We start from the raw sequence: 24720 nt of genomic DNA, 5'->3' as shown, positions 1-24720 counted from the left end.
TCAAAATTTCGAACACAACACTACTTGATCTTTATCATGCATCCAACTCTTACTTAGCAATTCAATCCACTTAATTCATTTTTTTTCCTAAGAATCCATTCGGGTTTTTCCATAAATCAACATACAAGAATGGATTTTAACATGCAAGGCAATACATCACATTTCCCACTTATTTTAGTTCTTAACTAGGTCATTCCATTCACTTAAACACCAAATCATGTAACACCTAACTAATTCAACCAACATGCATTTGCTCAATCAATATTTAACCCCTTTTTATCTTGTTTTTATTCAGCAAGAACATAATTTTCAACTCAAGGTCTAATCAATAACATGCACTAATTGATCTTCTTTAAAACATGCAATCACTTTTAAGCCACATAAACCTAGTGTTCAACAAGATTAACCCACAAAACCGAATTTTCCTTCTTAATTAGCAAAAGCCGAAGCAAAAACTCACATGCAAATCCTCAATTTTTGATTTTCTAAGCAACAATCATATGCACACATTCATTTTCTTCCTAGCACAATCAATGGAATCATTTAATCAAGCATACACTTGAAGTTCATCAAAGAAGCAAAACCCTTTTCTAATTTTTCAAGAAATCATAGCATGCAACACTAAAATCCAACGATCACATCATGGAAAATCCACCGGCTCTCCTTTGGATCATGGCCGGTGGTGGTCGAACTTGAGAGAGTCCATAACGGATCTCTTCTCGAGTGTATGACCTCCAATCATGCTTAAATTCACTCTCTTAGTCATGCTTCAAGAAATTGTTTTTCTTAAACACGACCATAGTGATCACTTCAACAAAAACCTTTATAATCACTTACATGCAAGTAAGAATCGAAGTATATACCAAGAATAACAACTAATGGAAGCAATATCTCGGTGTTTGAGTGTGTTTTAATGGTTGCATGCGAGTGAGAGAGGTGAGAGATGAGAGAGTCGAGAGGGAGTGAGAGAGTGTTCGAGAGAGAGAGAGGAGAGAAAAAAAAGAGAGAAAAGAGTGAGTGCACGGAAAAGAAGAAGAAAATGGGGGAGGAAGGAGTATTTTATACTCTACCAAGATTAAGGGCAAAATAGTAATTCAATAATTCATTTTTGACTTGCACTTTCTTTCTCTTTTTACTTAAATGCAACGAAATTCAAAATAAAAATATTTCTCTCTCGGAAAGATGAAATTGTCTTGAATAAAAATTTTTAACACGTAGGTCTCGAAATTAGCTTTTTATCCATTACTCATTATAAGAAATTGAGTGAACGGTTGATTTTATATGAATTTCGCAAACTTGCTTTAATAAATATATTTTCCATATAAAATCAATTTAAAAATGCAAAGATCCACAATCAAATTCACTTATTATTTTTAAAAAGTCTCTAAGGTCTTTACGAGGAAAACATAATAAATCCCATATTTTTATCCTTCTCAGATGATTTTATAAAAATGCGCGAAGGTTAATTAAACCTTTACTTAAATCACGTAATTCCATTAAAATTCACAAAATTGACACAGAACACATAGTCATGCACACAGTCAAGCAATCACACACATATAGTCACATAACGACTCATGTCTGATCATAGAATTTATCCCTCTTTAATCTTTATCATCTTTTACGCGTACCGGGTCACGTTCAGCCTAACGGCCCGACGCTCAACGTTTCGATTACGCTTCTCATTATCTTTGCCAATCAACACGTCTCTTAAGACGAAATACTTTATCCATTCACTTCACATGTAATTCATATTTTATATTATTTAACTTCATATTAGGACGGGTTCCGTTCTACCTGACGGCCCGACACCAAGCTTAACTTTTAAGCTGACTTTTTAAATTGGAACGTTTTTATCCACGATCCTTAACTCTAGTATACAGATAAGACAAGTAATCACCACTTAATCTCATAATTATAATCTCATCACATAACACATACTTTACTTCCTTAATTACGACGCAAAATTCTCGGTCGTTACAATTGTTATTTTATTAATTCGTTTTACAAAAAATGTTATTTATCCGACGTCCTTTGTTGAATAACGTTTTCCCAAAACACTCACTATTTTCCGTATAAAATTTAAGAATTTGCGGTTATTTACTAGACCAAACCGGGGGAAGCGAAAGGAGGAGGCACAATGAGAGAACAAAGAGTATTGTGTTTAATTCAGTATTCTAACTTTTTAAAATTTGTACATAATACGCATGAATTACATGCGCGATCTTTATATTCATAAAAGTTGAATATATCATTTTTATAATGTGTATAGGCTCTCCCATTTATCGGACTGCTGAATTGAAAAAATTAAAATAAGCAATTTAAAAATGCTTACTCGGCATCACTGTTCTAAAACTTGGGAGTACTCGGACTCGGACTTATATTCGATCTGGTTTTGGTATACTCGGCAGTAACTAATTTTTTCCTTGACTCGGGTCAAACTCATGCAAAACTCGAATTATTCAAAAAACTCGATTTTAGAAGAAAAAATTTGAAAATATGAGTAATGTTCCAAAAAGAACTCATAAATGGGTTGTAGTTTCTAAAAAAAAAGTACAACTTTAATGTATTTGTTATGCAAAACATGCATGTGTAATAACAAGACTAGGTCATATGGACAGCCCTAAGATTAAGTTGTATGTTTATCTGTTTTATATTCTGCAATTGTATCACTTGAGTTTGTAAAAATGTTTAGTAGATTAGACTAGGAAATTTATCTGTGAATAGTTTCAAGCTAAGAAATAATTTTCTGAAGAAGATCAAGTCCTGACTCCTGGTCATGCCTCAGAGAAAAAGATGTATAAGTTTGGAGTTGAATAATGTTGTTCTATGAAAAATGTTTCAAGTCAATGTATCGACAAGTCACAGATCAAGGTATATCGAGAAGTCCAAAATGACTTGTAGAGAAGTCTCGGAGATATCGACAAGTCAAATGAAGATGTAGAGAACTTGAGATATCGATAAGTCAATTTCTCATATAGAGATCTCGAGATATTGATAAGTCAAAATATGTATGTAGAGATGTCGATAAGTCATTTCTACATGTAGAGACCTCATAGATATAAACAAGTCATTTCACATATAGAGAACTAGAGATTTCGACAAGTCAAATACACGTATAGAGAACTCAAGATATCAATAAGTCATTATATTTATGGATATGTCACTTCTCTATAAAACAAAAAGAGATCTCGACATACTATCTCAAATTCATAAAACAGACAAGTTCAAGATTATCAGTCAACAAACAATTCATTCACTGAATTGAAAAGTCTACAAAAGCAGTTTGAAGAATATAAAATCAAGGGTCAAGATTCACTGGACAAAGGATGGTCACAAACCTGTAAGATTCTGCATAGATTTTCTAATACTGGAAAAGAAAACAGACAAGATTGCTTTAAAAATTGGTTTAGTGCAAGTTTTGTAAACCCGTGTTGCTAGTCTATAAAGCATGTACGGGTTCTTAGTTCGGAAGTAACAAGCAGATCTAGAAAATCTTTTGTTCTCTCGAGAAAGAAGCTGAATTCTTATTTTCTTAAGGATACAGATTTGTAGCAAGACAAACTTAATTAATACAATTAATTGAGTTTTTGAAATATTGTGTTTCACGTGATTCTATTAAACATACTATTTCTACATTTCTTAACTACTATGTTCACCAATAATCCAAATAGTTTTAAAAAGCTAAGTAAATTTCAATAAACACATTCACCCCATTTGTGTTACATTTCTTTACATTCAATATCTAACAAGTGTTATCAAAGTAAAATTTGAAAGAAAATAAATAAAGATCTTGAAAGAATGAGTGCTAAAAAATTAAGCAATATTAAGATACAAGTTTTTGACAAGATCAACTATACTTTGTGGGGGGGAAAATAATGTTGTTCCAAGATAAGGTGCTCATGATCCTTGGCAGACCCCATCCTTGAGGCCTGCCATCTGCACATTTTTTGGAAGCCCGTTAATCTTATTTGTTGGGTTTATTTTATTATTCTCATTGGGTCTTTTCCTTTTTGGGTCATTAAAAATATACTCTGAATCTTCCTTTATTTTACTTGTATCAGCCGTTAATTTTGAATTGCTGTTTTTTGCCAAATTTTTCTCATTTGTGCCAGTCCCTCCCTTTTTACGCTATCATATCCCTTGAAATCAGATTTAGGATTTGCAATTCCTTTTTTCCCGCTCTCATCCTCGTCCATGGTTGTAACTTCCCTGATCAGGTCCCCTCCCTTTTCCGGCGACTACGAGAAATTACCCGACCTCAACCATTTTGAACCAGTTAAATACTGCTGTCTCCATGGCGTTGCTTTTATCCATGGTCCATACGATTTCAGTATTTCATTTGTTGGAGTTTTAAAGATCATAGAGCATAATTTTTCAGCATGACCAAGTAAGTAGTCCACGAATGAAACAAAATATAGGAACATGTTCATATTTAAAGTTCACCGAGAACCAATCACCATTGAATTTCTTAATCTTCATACGCCTTTCTAGAGGTTTATCAATCTGCATTCTCACTTGAACACGAAGATAATCGTGCCAAACTCCAACAAAATTATTCTTATATGACTCCAGGAACTCCCCTATATATTTGCCCATATCCCTGCATACTCTCTCCGACATAAACCCAGGTTGAATGTCATGAAGTGGAACCAGAAGTCCAACTTATTTATTTCCGCGCATCTTGGATCGTCACCTTCCTTCAACCGCTCAAACACCAGTTGCATTCTATCATAGATCCAAGAAGATCCTTCAATTACCCTGTTAATATCAAACTCATGATAAAATTGAAAAAGAAAGAGATTTGGTTCCGGTCTTTTGATATAAACATCTTTTCCTGGCTTCCATAATGTAACCATCACATGTTGCATTTTCTCAAAATCAATAGATCATTCCGACAAGAAACGCTCCACCAGGCAGCACCTTGTGTCAATTCCTCCATTTTTAGCCTCCTCAACTTTATACGATAATCCTCGTCTCCTCCTCTTCCAAACTAATAGCTGCATATTGATCCGCTAATTCACCCATTATACTTTTCTATATTTCAGAAGAACAACGTATATGAAGACAAAAACACTAGTTTGTAATAGAGGAAGAACCAACTATGTTAGCTAACATGAACGTGGACTGAACTTTGAGAAAAAAAGTTAAAATTAGAACAATAACAAGCAAAACTGTTTAGATAAAATAACATGAATTATTTTAGATCAATGCTACCTATACAAAAAAAAATCCCAAAAACTTTTTTTCAGGTGTACAAAAAGTTTGGAATTTTTATTCTTTTAAAAATGAATAAAAGTGAACAAAAAAATTATCATTTATTGAACAAAAGTTTAAAATAAAGATCTTTATTCACAAATATGAATAATAGTTATTAATTATCGCGGAAAATCATTTAAAATTATGTGCATAAAATGCAACGATATAATAGATCAGAGATAGAGCATGTAAGGGACTAAAATTTAATAAAAGATTAGCTCATATTTTTTTAATTTTTTTTATCAAGAACAAGGAAGGATTAAAAAAATTCTTTCATGTCAAAGGTGTTATTTTCATAATTGACCAAAGCTTCTGTACTAATTATTTTCAAAACAAATCTAATCAATTATAAAATATATTTGATAAAAATAAAACTTTTGTGCGCATACGGAGGTACAAACATGCCAGCTTAAATTATGTGCGATGCACGGATTCTCGTTATTACATAAAATAAGAAAATAATTGTTAAATTAAATTATACCCCAATTTAATTATTATATTATATATATATTTTATCTTATTTTTTAATAATTAAAATAAGTGATTAACCGAGTCTAGTATAAATACAGTTTTACACGTATCAATACAGGGCAGGGGCGTCAGACAGTGATATAAATCGTCGACAGACCTTTGCTATTCAAGCCCGCATTGACGGGGATCTACGACACCACTTTAACGTGTATGCAATACACCACTGCATAAACAATCTTTATCCTTTAGTTAAGCCAAACACGCCCTTATACTAACATGCCCCAGCTTTCCTCCCCTTATAAACCATTTTAGGGCTTATTTCAAAATAAGTAACTTTCCTATGCTTCGACTTAGCTTACAATCGAAGCATCCTTTAACAGAGATCATAAAATCAGTATATTTGCACATGGCTGGAAGATTAAAGAAAAAGCCAGCGTGGAATGGCCACTCGTTTAAATCATTGTTTAGCACACCACCTTCAAATGTTGATGCAGGTTAACAACTTATTTCTACTTCTAACCTGTTTTTTTTTTCATGTTTGTTGTTAGTTTTGAGTTTAAGTTGTACTGTTTTACGATGCCAGGACTTGCGGTGAAGTTTGTTGCTCGTTTTTTCGGTACATTTGTTGCTAGGTTATTTCTCTAATAAAATGTTTATTTTTGGTATATGTGTAGTGTGAGAGTCATGCATTGGTAAAAATAGTGACAGAACTAGGATTCTGAGAGATTCGAGAGTAAAAATGTTTAGAGTGATTTTTGGAGGTCGATTGGGGCTTGTGTTTTATGTTTTCTGACTAAATGCTTATTTTGGTGTATGTGTGTATTGTGAGAGTCCTGCATTGGTAAAAATAGGCACGGAACTAGGATTCTGAGAGATTCGAGACACAAATGTTTAGGGTGATTTTCGGATGTGGATCGGGGTTTATGTTTTATATTTAGTTTTGTTTGGTTAATTAAAAACTACTAAAATGACACAGGTTATTGAGCTACTTTTTTTTTTTTTTTGCTAAATGTTATTGAGTTACTTTTAAGTGTAGAATTATAAGGTTTATGGCGAGTTTTTAGTTTCTCGAATTATTTTGGTTTTGTATGAGCACAAGCCTATTTATGAGTTGAATTAGTTGCCCGAGGTGTGTTTTAATGAACATAATCTGCGGAATGTGTATTGATTTATTTTTGGTGTGAAGGATATGTAAGGTTGTTTAATTGGATTTTGTTTTTGGTGACCACAGTTAAAGATGAAGTGGACTCCTCAGGAAGGAAATTTGTTGCTAAAGAGACTTCAGTAAATGCCGAAAAGGGTCTTGTATATGGTTCTGAAGAAGAGAAGGTGCAAACTTCTAAAGTGGAAGTTTCTGATTCCAATAGAGAATCCTGTGACGTTGGTAGTAAATGTGGTAATACCGCTACATTGTCAAAAAGAAAAAGGGATTTGTGCACGGATCTTCATGCATCTCCTGGGCGCAAAACTAATAATGAATTTGAAACATGTGTTGCGTGCTCGAAAAGGCAAAGGTACTTAATGTGTATGCATGGTCTTCTTTCCTTTTTGTGTTTGTCATATTTCATGTTGCTGGATTGACAGACTAAATTTTAACCAATCTTAATGCAATGCAAATTTCTATGCTAATTGTGCATTTAGTGTCACGAGGCCTTTAAACATCCTGACTGACCATTAAGCTCTCACTATGCATTCTTATGGTTTTAGTGAATACGAGGTTTATTGACATGAAAAACCGGAAAAAAATATTATAGATCCCAGGTGTTTATTGGTATCATTATTTTTCTTGCTTTGTCTTAGTATAGAATAGCTATGTACCTAGTCACAAGTATGCACACTCCTTTTTCCCATTATTCAATAATGGTGCAGGGTATTTATAGTCTTGGTCGGGTCTCATATCTAATAAAAATTGATGTTTATTGGAAAGCCTTGTTATTCATGCAGGCTTATATAGTGGTTTTCTGTTTTGAATCTATCTCAGCTCAACAGAAAAACTCAATGTCTATCTTTGAAGTTTGATCATAAACTTTATCGTGTATCAGGTTAAGTGATGGTAAATATTGTAAGACAAGCTACCATCCATCTTCTTCAGATACTTGCACGGATGATGTCCTAGTCGGAGTTTTGCAGTGCTTTCAATGTTTGAACAATAAGATGCAGGCTGGTTCCTATCCATTGTCTGCAGATGTGGAGGCAATATGGAATGCTAGAGAAACTGAGATCTCAGATGCTGAAGGTGGGAGAACTAGTACATTAATATCGACATCCTATATAAAACAAAATTATCTTCCCAAGTTATTTGCAGGAACTTATATGGAGTACATATTTAAGTTAATGATTTGCTTTCTAGTTTTTTCCTTGGTAGTTTGCACATAGGACTCTTTTCTGAGTGCTGCATACTTTGCATTCCAGGATTACGAAAGAAAAAACAATATTTTGTCAAGTACAGAGGTCGTGCTCACATTCACAACCGGTGGATTCTGGAAAGTCGGTTGTCTCCTGAAGCTGAAAAACTTGCTGAAGAATTTAACAAACAAAGAGAGGTTAAACATACCTTCATGCCCCTTCTACTTTTATCAATTCACCATTTAGTTTACTGGAATAGTGGAATGATTACTCAGTAATATCATATAATTCTTAAGATTTTTTTTCTTAATTCAGGCTGTGAAGTGGAATGAAGAGTGGGTTGTACCTCAGAGACTACTGAAGAAAAGATTGTTACTGTCCCCTGACCAGGAGAATGGTGCTCCTCCTGGCACTTCAGGCTGTCAGTATGAGTGGCTTGTGAAGTGGCGTGGGCTTAATTATGAAAGTGTTACATGGGAGTTGGACAGTTTTCTGAGCTCTGTTTCTGGTGCTAGTCTTATAAAGGAGTACGAGAATCGTCACAAGAAGGCATTGGATGATCCATCTTCTCTTGATAAGGTAATTTTTTATAGCACTATTTCTCCTGTACAAAAACTTTAGGTTTCTAAGAATCTTTTTTCATGTTTATGAACCTCTAGCACCACCATGGCACTCTAACCTTATGAAATTGGTATTAAGGAGCTGACAAACAAATGTAATAATAAATGTAAGGAAGAATGCACGAACTAGTAATATTAGAATGTGTTTTCATATGGTTGGAAAATTTTATAAGGATCATGAAGTAGAATTGCTACAGCTTACAAGTGTGGCTCTCTGCAGTTTGTACATAGACCAAGGATGATTTAGGGTCTTGTGAATGACTAACTGAAGAGTCCCTTTAGGAGGTAATCCATGGCCTCCCTTTGAGATTCTTTACAGTCTTCTTTATGCCAGGAAGGGTTTTTATTATGGCAAAGTGACTTAATGAGTCTTATACAACTTTTATACAATTTCTAACAATCTCAATTCAGTATCAGTACGAGCCTTTATAAAAAAATAATGCTAATAATAATGTTTATTCAAGGCATGTAGTTCGTTACAATATTTCACTTGTTTAATACTCCCTCCGTCCCAATTTATCTGTCTTGTTTGACTTTTGATGGTCAAATTGACTGAACTTTGACCGTAAATAAAAAAATATTCTTTCATTATTTTGAAAAACTGAAAAATACATATTAAAGTACAATAAACAACCTTTCTAATGATATAACTTTTATAAATATTTTCGATAATCCATTATATGAAATTTTCAGTCAAAGTTGGGTAAATTTGACCGTAAAAAGTCAAACAAGACAGATAAATTGGGACGGAGGGAGTAGTTATTTATCAGTTTATGTTTGACATATATCTTCTCAAGGCTCTCTGCTCATTGCTCATGTAACTTGTGTTGATACCATTTTTCATTTAGTGATTATTGAATTTTTTGATGATACTGCAGGATAGGAATGGGTCCTTAGTCAAACTTCAGAAACTTCCAGCTGGGAGTCCACCTGGATTGAGTACCAGTCACCTTGAGACTGTAAACAAGCTGCGGGAGTTTTTGTATAAAGGACAGAGTGCAATTGTATTTGATGATAAGGTGAAATATTATATGGATCGTGAACTGTCTACTAATCTAGTTTCTATTTAAGCATTGGTATCTTCCTGTACAGACATGGATACTCTGATAATGCTATGTAATGCGTGTTAACTGGATCACAAGAGATATAGATTATAAATCTGACAAAGACTACTCTTTGTTTAGTCTATCACTTGAATACATTTTAATGCTTACTGTATTAGTTCTCTACTTGTCTTTAGTAACAAAGTATTGTACATGTGTTGAAACTAATGTAAGCTACCTTTGTTTGCAGGACAGAATAATAAAGACAGTCTTATATATTGGATCCTTATCCGATATTTGTCAGCCCTTCCTTATTATAACAACTTCCAGTTTGCTTCCTCTGTGGGAAACTGAGTTCTTGCGAGCACTGCCATCTGTAGATGTTGTAGTATATAATGGGAGTAGTGAGAACAGAGAATGTATCAGGACCCTGGAGTTCTATGACGATGATGGTAGGATTATGCTTCAAGTGCTTTTATCCTCGGTGGAAATCGTGGTTGAGGTACATCTTGGAGCACATCTTTTAGGCTTGAAATTGATATAGAACTAGTAACTTGAGACATCCTAAGATAAGCAAGGATCTCATATTGGTAGAGATGCCAATATCATATTTGCTCCGTATTCTTTGTCATTTATGTTCCAAGTACGAAATGACGTGCAAGGAGAGATTTATTGCTAAAAAAGATTACAAGTACAATTCCTCTGAAAGATTGCGTAGTAGCAATCTAGATGAAACTCATACAATCCTCAAAATTTATCATGGGTGATCATAGGTTCGGGAAGTTTTGTTGTTAAGATGTTGTACATCTAGTATCTCTCCCTACAATATATGGGAATCGAAGTGTACAACTTAAATGTGGGTCGATTGATGCTAGAGCAAACTGCACTTTACATTGATATTTACGGTACCATGAGACCAGTCCAGCACAGATCTTTAAATAAATCAATAGTGACGGGCTTCATTTTTTTCACAGCCTATAAAACTACAAATGATTATGTGTTACACATATAGTCGGAAGTCTCTTTCCCATTCATACCAGCTTTTACTAATACAACAGTAGATGCAATGTAATCTTATACTTTTATTTTGTTAGAATAAAAAAAGGAACTTTTGTTGCTGTGAAAATACGTTGACCTGCATGAGAGGATTTATTTTTCTCATTTCTGAAAGTTAACCTGAAAAAATAGTATTGTATTTCTTTGGCATTGTATTCAAATTTATGTTGGGTATATATTTTTCCAGGATTTTGTATTCTTGGACTCCATTAAATGGAAAGTAGTAATAGTTGATGAGTGTGAACAACCTAAAGTCTCATCTCAATTCTCACAAATTAAGATGTTAGCCGCTAATGTAAAGATTCTACTTTATAATGGTCTATGGAAGGTACAACCAGTTTCTCTGTTCCCTTCTGTTTTGATTTTTATCAATAGTCATTGATAATGGTCAGAGTTTTGCAGGATAATGTACCTGAATACTTAAGTCTGCTTTCAATGCTTGAAACTTGCGGTGATTCTACAAATACTGACGAACTTAAAGCCGAGTCAATCGACAATCTTTGTAAACTGAGAGGGAGATTGTCACTATATGCTGCGTGTGAGGGCAAATCAAGCTCTTCCAAGTTTTTAGAGTTTTGGGTTCCTTCTATAATATCCAATGCGCAGCTTGAGCAGTACTGTGATACTCTTTTATCTAATTCTATATCACTATGCTCGAATTCGAGGACTGATCCTATAGGGGCTCTCCGGGATATTGTCTTCTCAACTAGAAAGGTTAGACCTAGGATTTAGTTCCACCATGGTTGGAAGGCTGCTAGTTTATATGCTATATCTTTATCTTCGCTTTCTGGAAGTGAATGCCTCAGTCAACATGCAGTTCCTTATTCCTGATTGTGATATGAATACAGATATAATGTTCTCAACCTCTCTGATGTTATGTTGCACTTGTTTTCTTTCCAGAGCTGTGACCATCCTTACATTGTCGATCCTTCTCTCAAACACCTAATAACTAAAGATCTTCCTCCCGTAAATTTTTTGGATGCGGAGATTAAAGCCAGTGGAAAATTACAACTCCTGGAGATGATGCTTCTAGAAATTAAAAAACGACAACTGAGAGTTCTAATTCTGTTTCAGGTGCGTGATGACTGACGAATTGATGTAGTAAAAGATTTTCTCATATCTGTTTACGTGTTCTCCTGCTTAGGTTGGTGTAACTATACTCCTACCAACTAACATGTAGTATAGTATTCGTCAGTAGAATAAGATATTTTACTAATCTTAAGTATGAAAGTTTACTACTACTAAGTATTGACGACAAGAAGAGGGGCCACTGCTGGATTTAGGTGTTTGTCCTTTATCCTACTCCTGAATAATTCTTTCCTGCATCTAGTGGCATCTGGAGCTGAAGTTTTGCTTACTTTCCTGTTAGGTTTTCGTTGTTCGTATTGCCGGTATTAAGTCAAATTCTTTTGTTGCAGTATAGACAGTAGTAGAACAGGATTGATGTTGGCATGATTAGTAGTTTAGTCAAGGATAATGAAGTGATTTGTAAGTTGAGAAAAGTAGTTTAGTCAAGGATAATGTGGTGATTCGTTAGTTGGCTTCTCTGTATATATACACTCAAGTCTTGATTGTTATATACCTATATGATTTGAATATGATTCGTGAGTAAAGGGAACTCGTTTATGTATATTGTAGACTTAGCACTAAACTCTCTCTCCCTTTTTATATATATAGCACATGGATCCAAAAATTAAACCTCAGGTTAGGTTTAAAATAAAACTTGGAACCAATTCAGCCCTCATATGTTATTTAATCAACAGCGTATATTTATTTGTTTGCAAAACAAAGTGTGTTTTTGTAAATTATATGTATTTTTTGTTAATGTATTCAACGCAATAACTAAAAAAAGAAGCAAAATGTAGGCATTTGATTAAAAAATATAGTATTCTTTTAAAGAGTGGATTATGTTTTGCATAACAAAATTTTGTTTGTTTCTTCATTCTCATAAAAACATTTAAGAAACAATCATGTAATAAAATATTTAATTAGAAAATATAGTATTATGTAATTTACAAAAAATGTTTTGCACTGTAGAACAATATTTTTTGGTTTAAAGGTTGTAAAAGACCATAAAGAATAAAGTGGTTTCAAGTGGAACTTGACCCTATAAACAGTAAACACTATATAACTGATTTTCTCTCTCCAGATTTAGAGTTTCTGCCCTTATAACCTCTCGCATGCCTGTACTTTATTATCTATTATTCTCTGTCATTTACTTGTATGAGTTGAATGTGATTTTTTTAAAAAAACAAATCCACTATGAAGATCGTATACTTGTCATTAAACACACACTCACTCTTTTTTTCTCTCTAGTATATACTATATAACTAATTTCTCTATCTAAAGTTTGGGTTTCTACCCTTATATGCTCCCTCGTGTCTGTACTTCATTATCTACTATTTTCTCCAGGCCTGTATTCGGGTCACATTCAGTGGGGGTACTGGCAAAATTCATGTCTATCCCTTAGATTTCATTGGATTGGTTTTCCAGGTGGTAGGAATCTGATCCATTTATGTTCATTTTATTGTTAATGTGGCTTAGTTGTGTGATATAGTTTTCCATGAAGCACTGACTTGAAAGTTTCGGTGTCGAATTCTTGTTCATTAATTTACTTAAATGTATTGGTCTTTTATCTTAATATTTACCTTGTTTTGATCTTGTCTGTGCCAGGGGGAAATGGAACTGTCTATATCCCTTTTGTCATTTTTTTCTACCCGAGGGAACTAATCTTCTTGTGCCCAGGTGGCCCCCATATTTTTTCCTTCTTTGTAACACCCCCACCCCCTCACAGGCGATTGCGAAAGGCTAATGGATTTGTCTGGATCCTTTTAAATTCATTTTAGCTTGAGGGAATATATCTCCCTGTGCCCAAGTTGCCCCCATGTTCTTTTTCTTTTTTTTCCTTTACATCCCCACCAGATGAATTTGTTTGTGATCAAATAGCTTACCCATTAGCGCGGCTGGCTCTTTTAACCAATGCATGTACTGTAAAATGTATCTGAGGTATAGTAGCGTAATCAATCTGAATGTGCCTATAATATGGCTGTTGCTTCTTAATTGGACTCTAATTCCCGTACTTACATGTTACAACCATTCTCGCTTGCTTGTTTATCTGTGATAGCTAACAAATACTGTTAGCCGCCTTGGAGAGAGGAGGTCCATTAGGCTCTCTCTGAGATTTTTTCCCATGATTAAGTAATGATGTGCTGGTGTCCCCTATGGGCCTCTCCTGAAGCTAGGACCCGAGGTACATGAATTGAATTAAGTTTGAACAGCCACTGAAATTTATATCTAAGTATTGTGTTTTATTCGAATAAGTTTTTTTATGCTTTTCACCACCTTCTACAAGTGTGTTGGTTAGCACGGCACCAAGTCAAGCCTTGACTCCCGAGTACCTTCGAGAAGACTAGTGGACAAGTCGTCCAGCTGGTCGTAAAAGGTTGACAAGTCGTACACATACGTACTTTTTACTAGATTTAACATATTATATAACTAAACACATTTCCTAGACTGCTTTCTGTTAGTACCCTTAAGGACCAGAGTAATACCTTTGAGAAGACTAGTGCACTCTGTCTGATGCACATTTCCTAGACCACTTTCTGTTAGGACCCTTAAGGACCAGAGTGTTTCGAGCTTCCAACAGTCGGTGGTAGTATTTAGCTGGCATTTTGCTCTGTATTCTTTTGCCTTGACTTATTAGTAGTATTAGAGTGAGTTTTATAATTTCATTTAGCTGGCTTTTTGCATTGTAGTCTTTTCAATTGATTGTCATTTTTGAATTATATTAGACAAATCTTTTTTTTCCTGTACCGTTTTCTGGCTACTAAGTTACATGAACTCTTTTGTTTTGTTTGCAATCACTTTATAGTAACATTCATATTTACTGACTACTGACAGTCAGTAGCTGGATCTGGAAGAGACACACTGGGACTAGGAGATATATTGGATGATTTCTTAAGGGAGAGATTTGGTGCAGATGCCTATGAACGTGTTGATGGAGGGTTCCCATCTAAATCGAGGCAAACAGCATTGAACAATTTCAACAAGGGGAATGGAAGATTTGTGTTCTTGTTAGAAAATCGTGCTTGTCTCCCAGCTATTAAACTTGTGTCAGTGGACACAATAATTATATATGACAGTAATTGGAATCCAGCACATGATGTAAAATCTCTAAACAAAATATCAATTGATTCAAATTTCAAGATGATAAAGATATTTCGTCTATATTCAGCTTTTACTGTTGAAGAAAAAGTTTTGATTCTTGCTAAGCAGGGACTAACCCTTGAAAGCAACTTAGAGAGCATAAGTCGTGCTACTAGTAACACATTACTAATGTGGGGTGCATCCTATTTACTCGATAGGCTGAATAAATTTCACAGTACACCTGATAAGAATGTTTCATCTGAGCAAGAACTTTTGAGCAAAGTAGTGGATGAAATCTCGACGTTACTTTCTAAAAATGGTGAATGTGATGGTGTTGACAACTCTTGCATTCTTAAAATTCAGCAGAGAGTTGGAATCTATAGTTCGAGTCTGAAGTTGCTGGGTGAATATCAAATACAGTTGTCTGATGAAGGAAATCCACATAATTTTTGGACAAATTTGCTGAATAGAAGGATTCCAAAGTGGAAATTTTTATCTGGGAGAACTGAGAGGCACCGCAAAAAAGTCCAATATTCTGATGAGATACCAAAGAATGCAGAATGTGGAACTTTGGAAGCGGTAAAGAAGCGTAAGAATGGAGAGCCCAAGTGTATTAATCCTGCCATTTCGAAACCCGGGCTTGAACAAAACAAGAGTGGAGGTAATTGCCAGTTTGTTATTGGCTCCAATGTCTATCATCATGTCTCATGAAGTGATACAGAGTACAAAAGCATTGACTTATTCAGGGGTTTTAAAGATATATTAAAAGCTATTTAGTAATACTTTTTAATGTTTAAAACCTTCTCACTTCATTGCAGGGGCTTCCGGTATTCGAGAGGATTATGGTTTGTGCTGTTCAAAAGGACCAGGGGATACTGCAGCCGATCTTGTGAAGCCAGATTTATTGAAGCTTTGTGAAATTTTAAATTTTTCTGTATGTTACTCTTGTTCCCTTACTAATATATGTATTGTTGTTCGCTGCAATTTACTATCTTCAGTGGTGATATGGATTCTAGCATATGATAATAAGAGTATATTAACTTTGGTATGATAGATTAGGCTGTTTTCACGATCACGAAGCCCTAATTGCGAGTACATATGTCCTTCCGTCTCAAGTTCAACACCTTTAGTAATAGTTGTACAAGGAGGGCTGCTGGGAGTTGGGGAAGGTTATCTGTACATCTAACCCTTTCCGGACCTTACTTCCGAGTGGTATGGCATGTACAACAAGGGTTGCTAGTATTTATGACCTGAAGAAAATCTGACACCTAAACCACCAAAACTAGATTAATAGTTTGTGAGGACCAGATCAGTTGTGGCTATGCAAATACCTTTTCAACATATAAGTAAAAAGTTCAGATCCAATATTTTAGCCTATTGAAGACTGTGTACCCTTGTTAGATGTTTTGAAACTCATTTTATGACAAAAGCTTTACAAGTTTACATCTAAATTATGATGCCGTTTTTTAAACATTGTGGTGTGAAATAGTAGTTTAAAACAAAATGATTTGAATGGAAACTTGGAGATGAAGGTGATTCTGAATGATCTTAACCATATTCATTTTAAATGTAAGCTGCTTTCTTTCATTCTGCACACTCCTAATATTTATACCAGTGTTAGGATTACCAATGCTCTCCTCAGATGAACCATTCTGTGGTGAGGTTAACCATCTTGTATTTTTTTTATTACAAGGTGTATAAGCTAAGCCCTTGAATCTGCTCTATTCACCATTTTTCTGTTCCAGTCGACTTGTGTTGTTTTTTTAATGAAGTGGTATTTTTATTTCTTCTGTATTCATAAGAATAGTTGCAGTTGATGTTTTTTTAAACATCTGCTCTGTGATATACAGGATGAAGTCAAGATCATGGCAGAACGCTTACTCGATTATGTTGTCTCTGAACATCATGTCAAAAGTGGCTCAGAGAGTATATCGCAGGCATTCCTTATAGCTCTGGTAATGCTATCTGCTCATTAAATTAATAAGATCCAATAAGAAATAACATGCAATCAGGATTTTTCTTTCCAAGGTTTTATGACTTTTAACCAGCTTGTTTAGTTTATCATTTTTATTCTTGTCTTTATTTGAACCTCCGATATTATTTAATGTCATTTCTTTTTTGCTTAATTCAAATTTATTGATTATTGAAGTGCTGATTATGTTTCTGTTCCAGTGCTGGGGTTCAGCTTCACTTTTGAAACAGAAATTCGACATGAAAAAATCTCTTTTCCTTGCGGGAAAACATTTAAATTTCAGTTGTAGTGAAATAGAGGCAGGCTCTGTTTATTATTCTGCTGTGCGGAAATTAAAGAAAACATTCAAGAAGAATATATTATCAGATTTATGTGATAATAGCATATCAGGAGTTAAAAGGTCTATAGATGGAAAGCTGAATGAGAATCTGTCTCAATTGCAAACTGTGAAACCAGAGCTCGAAGAAATTAGAGATCAGGTACATATAGATGTGATATGGCAAGATGAAAGAGAAATAGGAGCTCCGGTACATGCCAATGAGATATCACAAGATGATGAAAGACATGAGGTAGAGGCTGAGAACAATTTTGAACTGATCCATAAGAAATGTAAGAAGCGGATAGAAAAGCTGAAACAGAAACAAGAAGAGGAAATCAAAAAAATGAATGAAGATTGGGAGGTCCAGAGAGCAGACATTGAAGGTAAGCAGAAAGTGGAGTCTATTGTTTATATGGAGGTGTTTAGGCAACCTTATATAACGGATAAGTTGAAGATATCAGATAATAGATGGAGAAGGAAGTTGGCAGAACTTGAACATCAGAAGGAGGTAAGTCTGAAAGAATTAAAAGCAAAGCATTTGGATGCATTATCCAATGAGAAAAGCAAGGTTGTGCAGTGGTTACAATCAGCTTCCCCAGCTTCCTTTGCTGCTAAAGTTGCTGGTCAGGATGAGCTGGCTTTGCATCTATTTGGAATTCAGAACGGGGAGTACTCGGAGGCTATCAAACATGTGTTATCAAATGTTTCGGAAAATGATGCAACTCTGTCTAGACATCATGATGATCTTGAAAGTGTAACAAATATAAATAAGATGCTCCCAGGTCGTACTTGTGCCACTGATCCGAGTCAGGATCTAAGATGTAATGACCTTGATGTTATAACAGAAAATGCGAATTGTGAGGATGATCAGGTGAAGAACATGGCATCAGAAAATGTGCCTGTTGCTAGAAGTCAGCTGCCTAATCCGGCCAATTGGCTTCCAATTGTTTCTGAGAATGATTTAACTCTTTCTAAACATGCTGATGATTCAGCAACATACACAAATATAGACAAGATGGTCCCAGGGAGTATTTGTGTTGATGATCCAAATCAGGCTGCTAGATGTAACAGCCTTAATGGTATCATTACCGTAACCGAAAATCTGAACTGTAAGGATGGTGAGTTGGACAGTATGGCATCAAAAAATGTCCCTGTAGCCAAAAGTCAGCTGCCCAATGGAATAGGCAGTGCCACCAATGGTCTTGAAAATGCTCTCAGTCTTAGTCTACATCATCAATCTGAAAATCATTATCCTGATAAAACTATGTCAAGCCCGTTAGGTGGAATGATTCTGCCAGAAACACCAGAAAGAAGTTTAGAGGATTTGACAGATCAAATTGTGGAAGTGAATCCTCTTGATAAAGATCAGGAAGAGCACCTCGTTGAGAATCATCCTGAGATTCTGCAAGAAATGGTCGAGGACGCAGAAGAGCGTCCAAGTCAAGTTCAACATCTTGGGTCAAATGCGGAACTGCTCCCCCCTACTGATGTGCTGGAAACTCCTCTTCAGAAAAATCAGCCTGATTTGCTGTCCACTAGTACACTTGATCATCAGCCGTTCGTTGTAAATGCATCTCTCCCGAACTCTGAGGCTGTGCCACAAATCATTGAGAGAACAACTGAGCTTCCTAGACAATCTGTTATTACTACTGGAGTTGATATGTCTGTTGTTCAAGGATGTCAAGACCTTCCATTGCGTGCTGAGCACCAGGTCCATTCACAAATCCTGAAGCTGACTTCATTTAGCGACCCCCTCCAGAATGAACTAGGAAGGATTCAAAAGGAAACTGAACAAGCTATTAAGCTTCATGAAGATGCGGTTAGTTCTCACTTAAAAGTTATCTTTTAAGTTTTATCTTTGTTGTATTTAAGACTGTTTTCCCTAGTTACTTGTTATTTACTTTATCTTGAGCAGAAGATGAGACTAAAATCCGAGTTTGAAGAACTTATGGCTCAACTTCATAGGAAATATGAAGATAAGTGTAAGGATCTTGATGCTGTTTTCCAACTAAAGAAGTACGAACTTGATCAAAATCATAGCAAAGTTTTCATGAGTGAAATGCTAGCTGATGCTTTAAGGTCTAATTGTGCGCAACCTTCTACGTACAATGGAATGCAACAAGGTATGTTTTTTTTGATAAGTTATATGTATATGGCCTATGTATACATATTTGTACAGTTTTGGAATCAGTTTGTCTTCGCAGTAAGAATGGTTGGGCATTCCATTTTTAGCTCTACCTATTCAAATTTCTAATATTTAGTTTTAGTTGACGAGACTAAGTTTGTGTTCACGTGGAAGGAGAGTGATAAACTTTATGAAGGAAATAATAGGAGAGTCATGTAGGGAGCGTAAAAATGTAAGAAAGTTGCAAATTTGTATGATGAGATTTAGAGGGAAATGTTGCAAGAAAGGATAAACTTGTAGAAGCAATGATTTGTGCTTGCACAAAAAAATTAGTTCGAATATCATTCCAATGCATTGTCACCCCCATAATATGCTATCACCTATAAGATAATTAGTGATTTTAATGAAAGAATGTATCAAGTGACGAAAAGATGGAGGAATTAAGATTTTATAAATTGTTTTCTGGATTTCTTGATTATTGATTAACTATGCCTTGGTTTAATTAAAGACACAACTCTTGTTGATAGATGCCATTCTGCCATCCTCTTCGCCTTCGGAACACAATTATATTTTCCTGATCAAATTCGGTGAAATTTATTTAGCACATCTTAGGCAAACCCTACTATATTACTGTAATGCAAAATACCATTTCTACATTTTTTCTTTTTCCTTGTTCATCTTGTGATGCATCAGATAGTAATTATTAGATGAAGCAAACTGTGTTAGTCTTACCTGCATCATGAAAATGAACATATTACCTAAGTCCTAAAAGTAGTACAATAAAGGAAAGAAACCTTTTTTCCTAATTCTTGCCAAATAGGAATGGGTAGTACTATTAAAAGAGAAAAAAAATATGTTAGCAAGTTAACGAGGCATAATGACTCTTAGGACACTAATGTTATATGCACAAACAATCAATAGCTTAAAATGGTAACAACTGAACGATCTGTACTTCCACATTTTGTATGTACATCATACAAGGCAGATAGCAATTAGTGACAGAGGGGCATGGATTGTTCAAATGTTTAATTTCTTCGTTTTAACTAGCAGTTTCATGATTTTAGGCTATATTTTTTGGGTGCATGGATCCTTTTTATCATAAAGCCAACTAATCAAGGTTTATGTAACAAAGCAGAAGACAAATATACAACTTCTTGGAAAGAACCACTCTATTTTCTGAAAATCTAGGATCGTTTTTTTTGTTTCTTTTTCTGGCCAGTTTTCTTCCTAAAAAATCATACTATTTCAATTGCAAAAATTTTGTGAATCTGAAACTAGAGTCATCCAACCAAATTAGATTTCCCTGTAATCTACCGAGTGAAGTGAAGACAACGATATGTAGCAATAGAGCGGGCAATGGGGTCGTGTCGTGTACTTTCGTGTCGTGTAATTTTGTATTTCGTGTACGTAAACATGAAACCCATATCCGACCCGAAATGATTTCGTGTACCCATATGTGAAACCCATATCCGATTCGAATCGTGTCGTGTACTTTTTGGTGTACTTTTCGTGTATATTAAATAAAAAATTAATATATTATATAAAAAAATCTATTTTAATGTATAATGTAATGAAATATGGAGAGTGTATATATAAATATACTATATTTTTACATAGTATTCTATAAAAACTTGTAAATATTTATATTTCGTGTACGTAAACATGAAACCCATATCCGACCCGAAATGATTTCGTGTACCCATATGTGAAACCCATATCCAATTCGAATCGTGTCGTGTACTTTCTGGTGTACTTTTCGTGTATATTAAATAAAAAATTAATATATTATATAAAAAAATCTATTTTAATGTATAATGTAATGAAATATGGAGAGTGTATATATAAATATACTATATTTTTACATAGTATTCTATAAAAACTTGTAAATATTTATATTAAATTTATATTATATACATAAATATATGCATGTGTTATATATATTAATTTATAAATATATTTATCTCGTGTAATTTCGTGTACTTTCGTGTACCTAAATTGAAACCCATATCCGACACTAAATCTATCGTGTAATTTCGTGTTCGTGTACATTCGTGTTTCGTGTACCAAAAATTAAAACCCATTTCCGTATTTTTCGTGTCGTTTCGTTTCGTGAACTTCGTGTTCACGTGTCGTGTACCAAATTGCCCGCTCTATGCGGCAAGCTCTTTCTTTTGCCATACTTGCAGAAATAAATGTTGTATTTGGTTGGGGACAATGAAACAGAATGAAATAAATGAATGGGAAAAATAGAGGTTGGACGGAAGATTTAGAAAAAAAAAATGAGTGAGTGCAAATTTTTTATGAAAGGAATTTTTTAAAAAATGGGTATTGTGAGGATGAAGCATTCATTCCCAAAATGGGGGGGGGCGGGTAAGTTTTAGTTTAGGATGTTAAGATGGCATGGAGGAAGGAATGTTAAACTTGAACGATCTACAATTATAGTTCAAATTTCATTCCATTTCATTAATTTTCATTCATTCCAACCAAACACAACATAAGAATACCAGTACAATCCACCTAGGAACTGCTAACTGGGGTTAATATCCTATTACTTTGGCATACTTCTGTAACACTAACTAGCAACTCTAAAGCTTTCCTAATAAAGCTTCACTTTTCTCTTAAAGCTCGTGACAGATGGTTTTAGCATGTGAAAGTTTCATGTCTAGCAACTCCTTTCCCCTTAAATGGTGCTCATAGTTGAGTGATTTCACCCACTATGTCGTGGTTATAAAGGACCTTCTCATAGTTATCAAGGTTTCCTATCATCTGCCTCGTCACTATGTTCAATATCCATAAGAGCTCTCATTTCCGAAAAATACAGAACGAGCAAACTAAATTGTGAATTTTAAGTTAGACTTAACGAAGTAGTACCCGGTAGCAATAACTATAGAAATACAGTTGCAGAGAAGCAAACTAGTGAATTACAATATTATCATCTAAAAATGTTGATTCATTTAGAGACCCTAAAAATTGTGTTACAGTCTCTTTCAGACATAAGAAATTACTATGATCTGATTTTTTAGACACAGTATTATTATGTTGATAATCGGGCTTTAAGGTAATTTGTGCGTCTAGTACCCTCCGAAGAACTGAAGCAGGCATATATATCATGATAACAATTATAATTATCTTGCTCTCTTTGAAAGATACATTGAAAGATTTTTTTTTTTTTTTTATATATAAAAAAGGCTAAATAAATTATAGTAATATTCATTTCATTGTGTGATTGTCTTTGTTTGACGTTTCTTGCTAAATTATTAACTAGGTTTATATTATAAGTTGACACAATCATTTAAGTAGCTTGATTTGAATCTTTTTTATAATTTGCTATAATTTTGTCATCTACAATGGGCGCTTTGTACTTATCTAAAAAAACAATGGGTGCTTTGTATAAAATTCTTGTGAATTTGGTCATGTAAGTCGGTCTTTGTATATAATATTTGTCACTTTTACTGCAGGCGTGCATCACGGTCTTGTGCAGCCCCTAAATCAAGCACCTGTGGCCGTGAGCACTGCATCTAGGTCATCCGCAATCACTGTTACATCTTCAGCTGGCCAACCTACAGGCAGTCAGCATAATTCAGATTCTATTTTGCAACCTTCATCAAGTGTTCATCCAAATATTACACCTACTACTTTCCAACCAGCAGCCAGTCTGCAGAATACAGTATCATTGTCACATGGGACACAGGTTTTACCTGTCATTGCTTCATCTTCAGGTAGCCAACCTGCAGTGAAGCAGCAGCGTACAACTCTGCTGATGCAGCCTGAGCCTGGTAGTATCGTCGTCCCGGATTCATCTTCAGCTGGCCAAGTGGCAGCCAGCCAACAAAATACGTCACTGGTGCATCCATCATCGAGAATTTCCCCTTTCATCATTTCATCTTCAGCTGTTCAACCAGCAGCCAGCCAGCATAGTACTCCACCTCTACAAATTGTTCAACATTCGGCAGCTCTTTTCTCAAGCACTCCAACCAGACCCCCTCAGATCAATCCTATTACCCCTTCAACGGGAAACGCGAGTGTTGGAAGTGAGAATCGTGCGCGTGCCCCTGCACCACATTTACAGGCTTTCAGGTCTGCTTCTTCCATTAATCTTGAAACTACACTTGTGATGCCAAGTCATCTGACACAATATAGCCCATCGCTGTCATCTCACACACTCCTTCATGGTCAGCCATGTCCATCCCCATCAAAAGATTCAAAACCACCCAACTAAAAATGTACTCTTTGATTTTTTTTATTGCATAATTTTGCATGTAAAAGAGTGTCCTGCATTGCAATTTGCAATTGGTGTTTTCCTTTGCCAAACCCGGTCTACTATTATATGTTTACTTCACTGTACATAAAGTGCAAATACTCGTATGTTGATATATACCTTAGTGCAGAATATTGTTGTGTTGCTAATGCATAGTTGCTAAGTTAAGAAATAGCATATATCACACGTTAGACTTTGTGCTGTATTGAGAATCTTTTTTCTAATGAATGCTTGTGCATCTTTTATGTCCTGCTCTTCCCTTTAATCTATTCCAATGATGTAAAGACTTCCCCGGTGGTTGCCCTTTTTATTTTTACCATAATTTTTCTGCCTGGAGGTAATGCAGGGTTTTGTTACTTCAACCTTGTGGTGGCGGGTGGTGAATTTCAGGATGCTGAATGAAATATATTAGAAGACACGAGCATCTCTATAAGTTGTTTATAATTTTGTATAGTTTTTATATGAGATAGTGAGTAGTTACAAAGAAGGCCAAAAGTAAACATCTATCAAGATAAGTGTATTCGGAGTTGACGATTTGACAAAAAGCTGTTTTGTTCTTGATGAAATACATTGTCCAATTTCATATCTAATTCCTAAGAAGATGAAATAACTTAATTTGTTGTGTTGAACAATCATGTGTAGTTTATGTCTTTAAGTGTGTTGCGAGACGGCCGTGAAGTTCAACTTTAAAACGGTGAACAGTCTCCAACTTCTTTGTAGTTGTCAATTAAAACGGTGATTTGTATATTCTTCTTGTGGAGACGGTGTACGCTGGATTTGCAGGATGTTATATTTCAGTAAATGACCATAACAATGTATCACGCAGTTTTATACGATGCAAATGAACAGTAGACTTTCTCTAAATTCTCATCCAAGAGATAGAACTTTTTTGTTTCGTAGTCGATAAATAATCAAATTGTAAATTTAACAGATTATGTACCATGATTTGTTATGTGTAATCAAATTGTAAATTGAATAGATAATCTACCACGATTTGCTATGTGTACATGTCGTGTTTCAGGCAGGGTAGAAATGGGAAATTTTTTACAAAAAATATCTTAGAGGATCCTGTACGGGTTGAGATCAGCATCTCGGCGCCCGATCC

General features: G+C 34.9%; 1 protein-coding gene across 4 annotated transcripts; it reads left to right on the top strand.

Moving 5' to 3' along the window:
- The first annotated feature begins 5869 nt into the window (after window positions 1-5869).
- LOC141697147 (uncharacterized) lies at window positions 5870-24426 on the top strand. Of its 4 annotated transcripts, none has more exons than XM_074501391.1 (17): window positions 5870-6224; window positions 6962-7244; window positions 7773-7966; window positions 8143-8273; window positions 8392-8655; window positions 9575-9715; window positions 9990-10241; window positions 10983-11123; window positions 11198-11509; window positions 11696-11869; window positions 14696-15602; window positions 15760-15875; window positions 16792-16896; window positions 17114-19051; window positions 19148-19355; window positions 22816-23434; window positions 23962-24426. In XM_074501391.1, exons 1-17 carry the CDS (start codon window positions 6071-6073, stop codon window positions 23996-23998), a joined length of 5976 nt encoding a protein of 1991 aa, XP_074357492.1. In that variant the 5' UTR covers window positions 5870-6070; the 3' UTR covers window positions 23999-24426. The 4 variants fall into 4 exon arrangements, with proteins under 4 accessions (XP_074357492.1, XP_074357494.1, XP_074357491.1 ...); XM_074501393.1 differs by having other exon boundaries at window positions 23953-24426; XM_074501390.1 differs by lacking the exon at window positions 23962-24426 and having other exon boundaries at window positions 22816-23865.
- Window positions 24427-24720: the final 294 nt, after the last annotated feature.

This window comes from Apium graveolens, chromosome 11, assembly GCF_009905375.1.
Source record: "Apium graveolens cultivar Ventura chromosome 11, ASM990537v1, whole genome shotgun sequence".
Classification (NCBI taxonomy): domain Eukaryota; kingdom Viridiplantae; phylum Streptophyta; class Magnoliopsida; order Apiales; family Apiaceae; genus Apium; species Apium graveolens.
Note: the sequence above shows the minus strand (reverse complement) of the source record. Positions and strands in the feature narration are given on the sequence as shown.

Coding starts and splice junctions, on each gene's coding strand:
- LOC141697147 (XM_074501390.1), top strand. CDS start 6,071: ATGCTTCGACTTAGCTTACAATCGAAGCATCCTTTAACAGAGATCATA. Junction 8,656..9,574: donor ATCCATCTTCTCTTGATAAG/GTAATTTTTTAT, acceptor ATGATACTGCAG/GATAGGAATGGGTCCTTAGT. Junction 11,510..11,695: donor TTGTCTTCTCAACTAGAAAG/GTTAGACCTAGG, acceptor TTTTCTTTCCAG/AGCTGTGACCATCCTTACAT.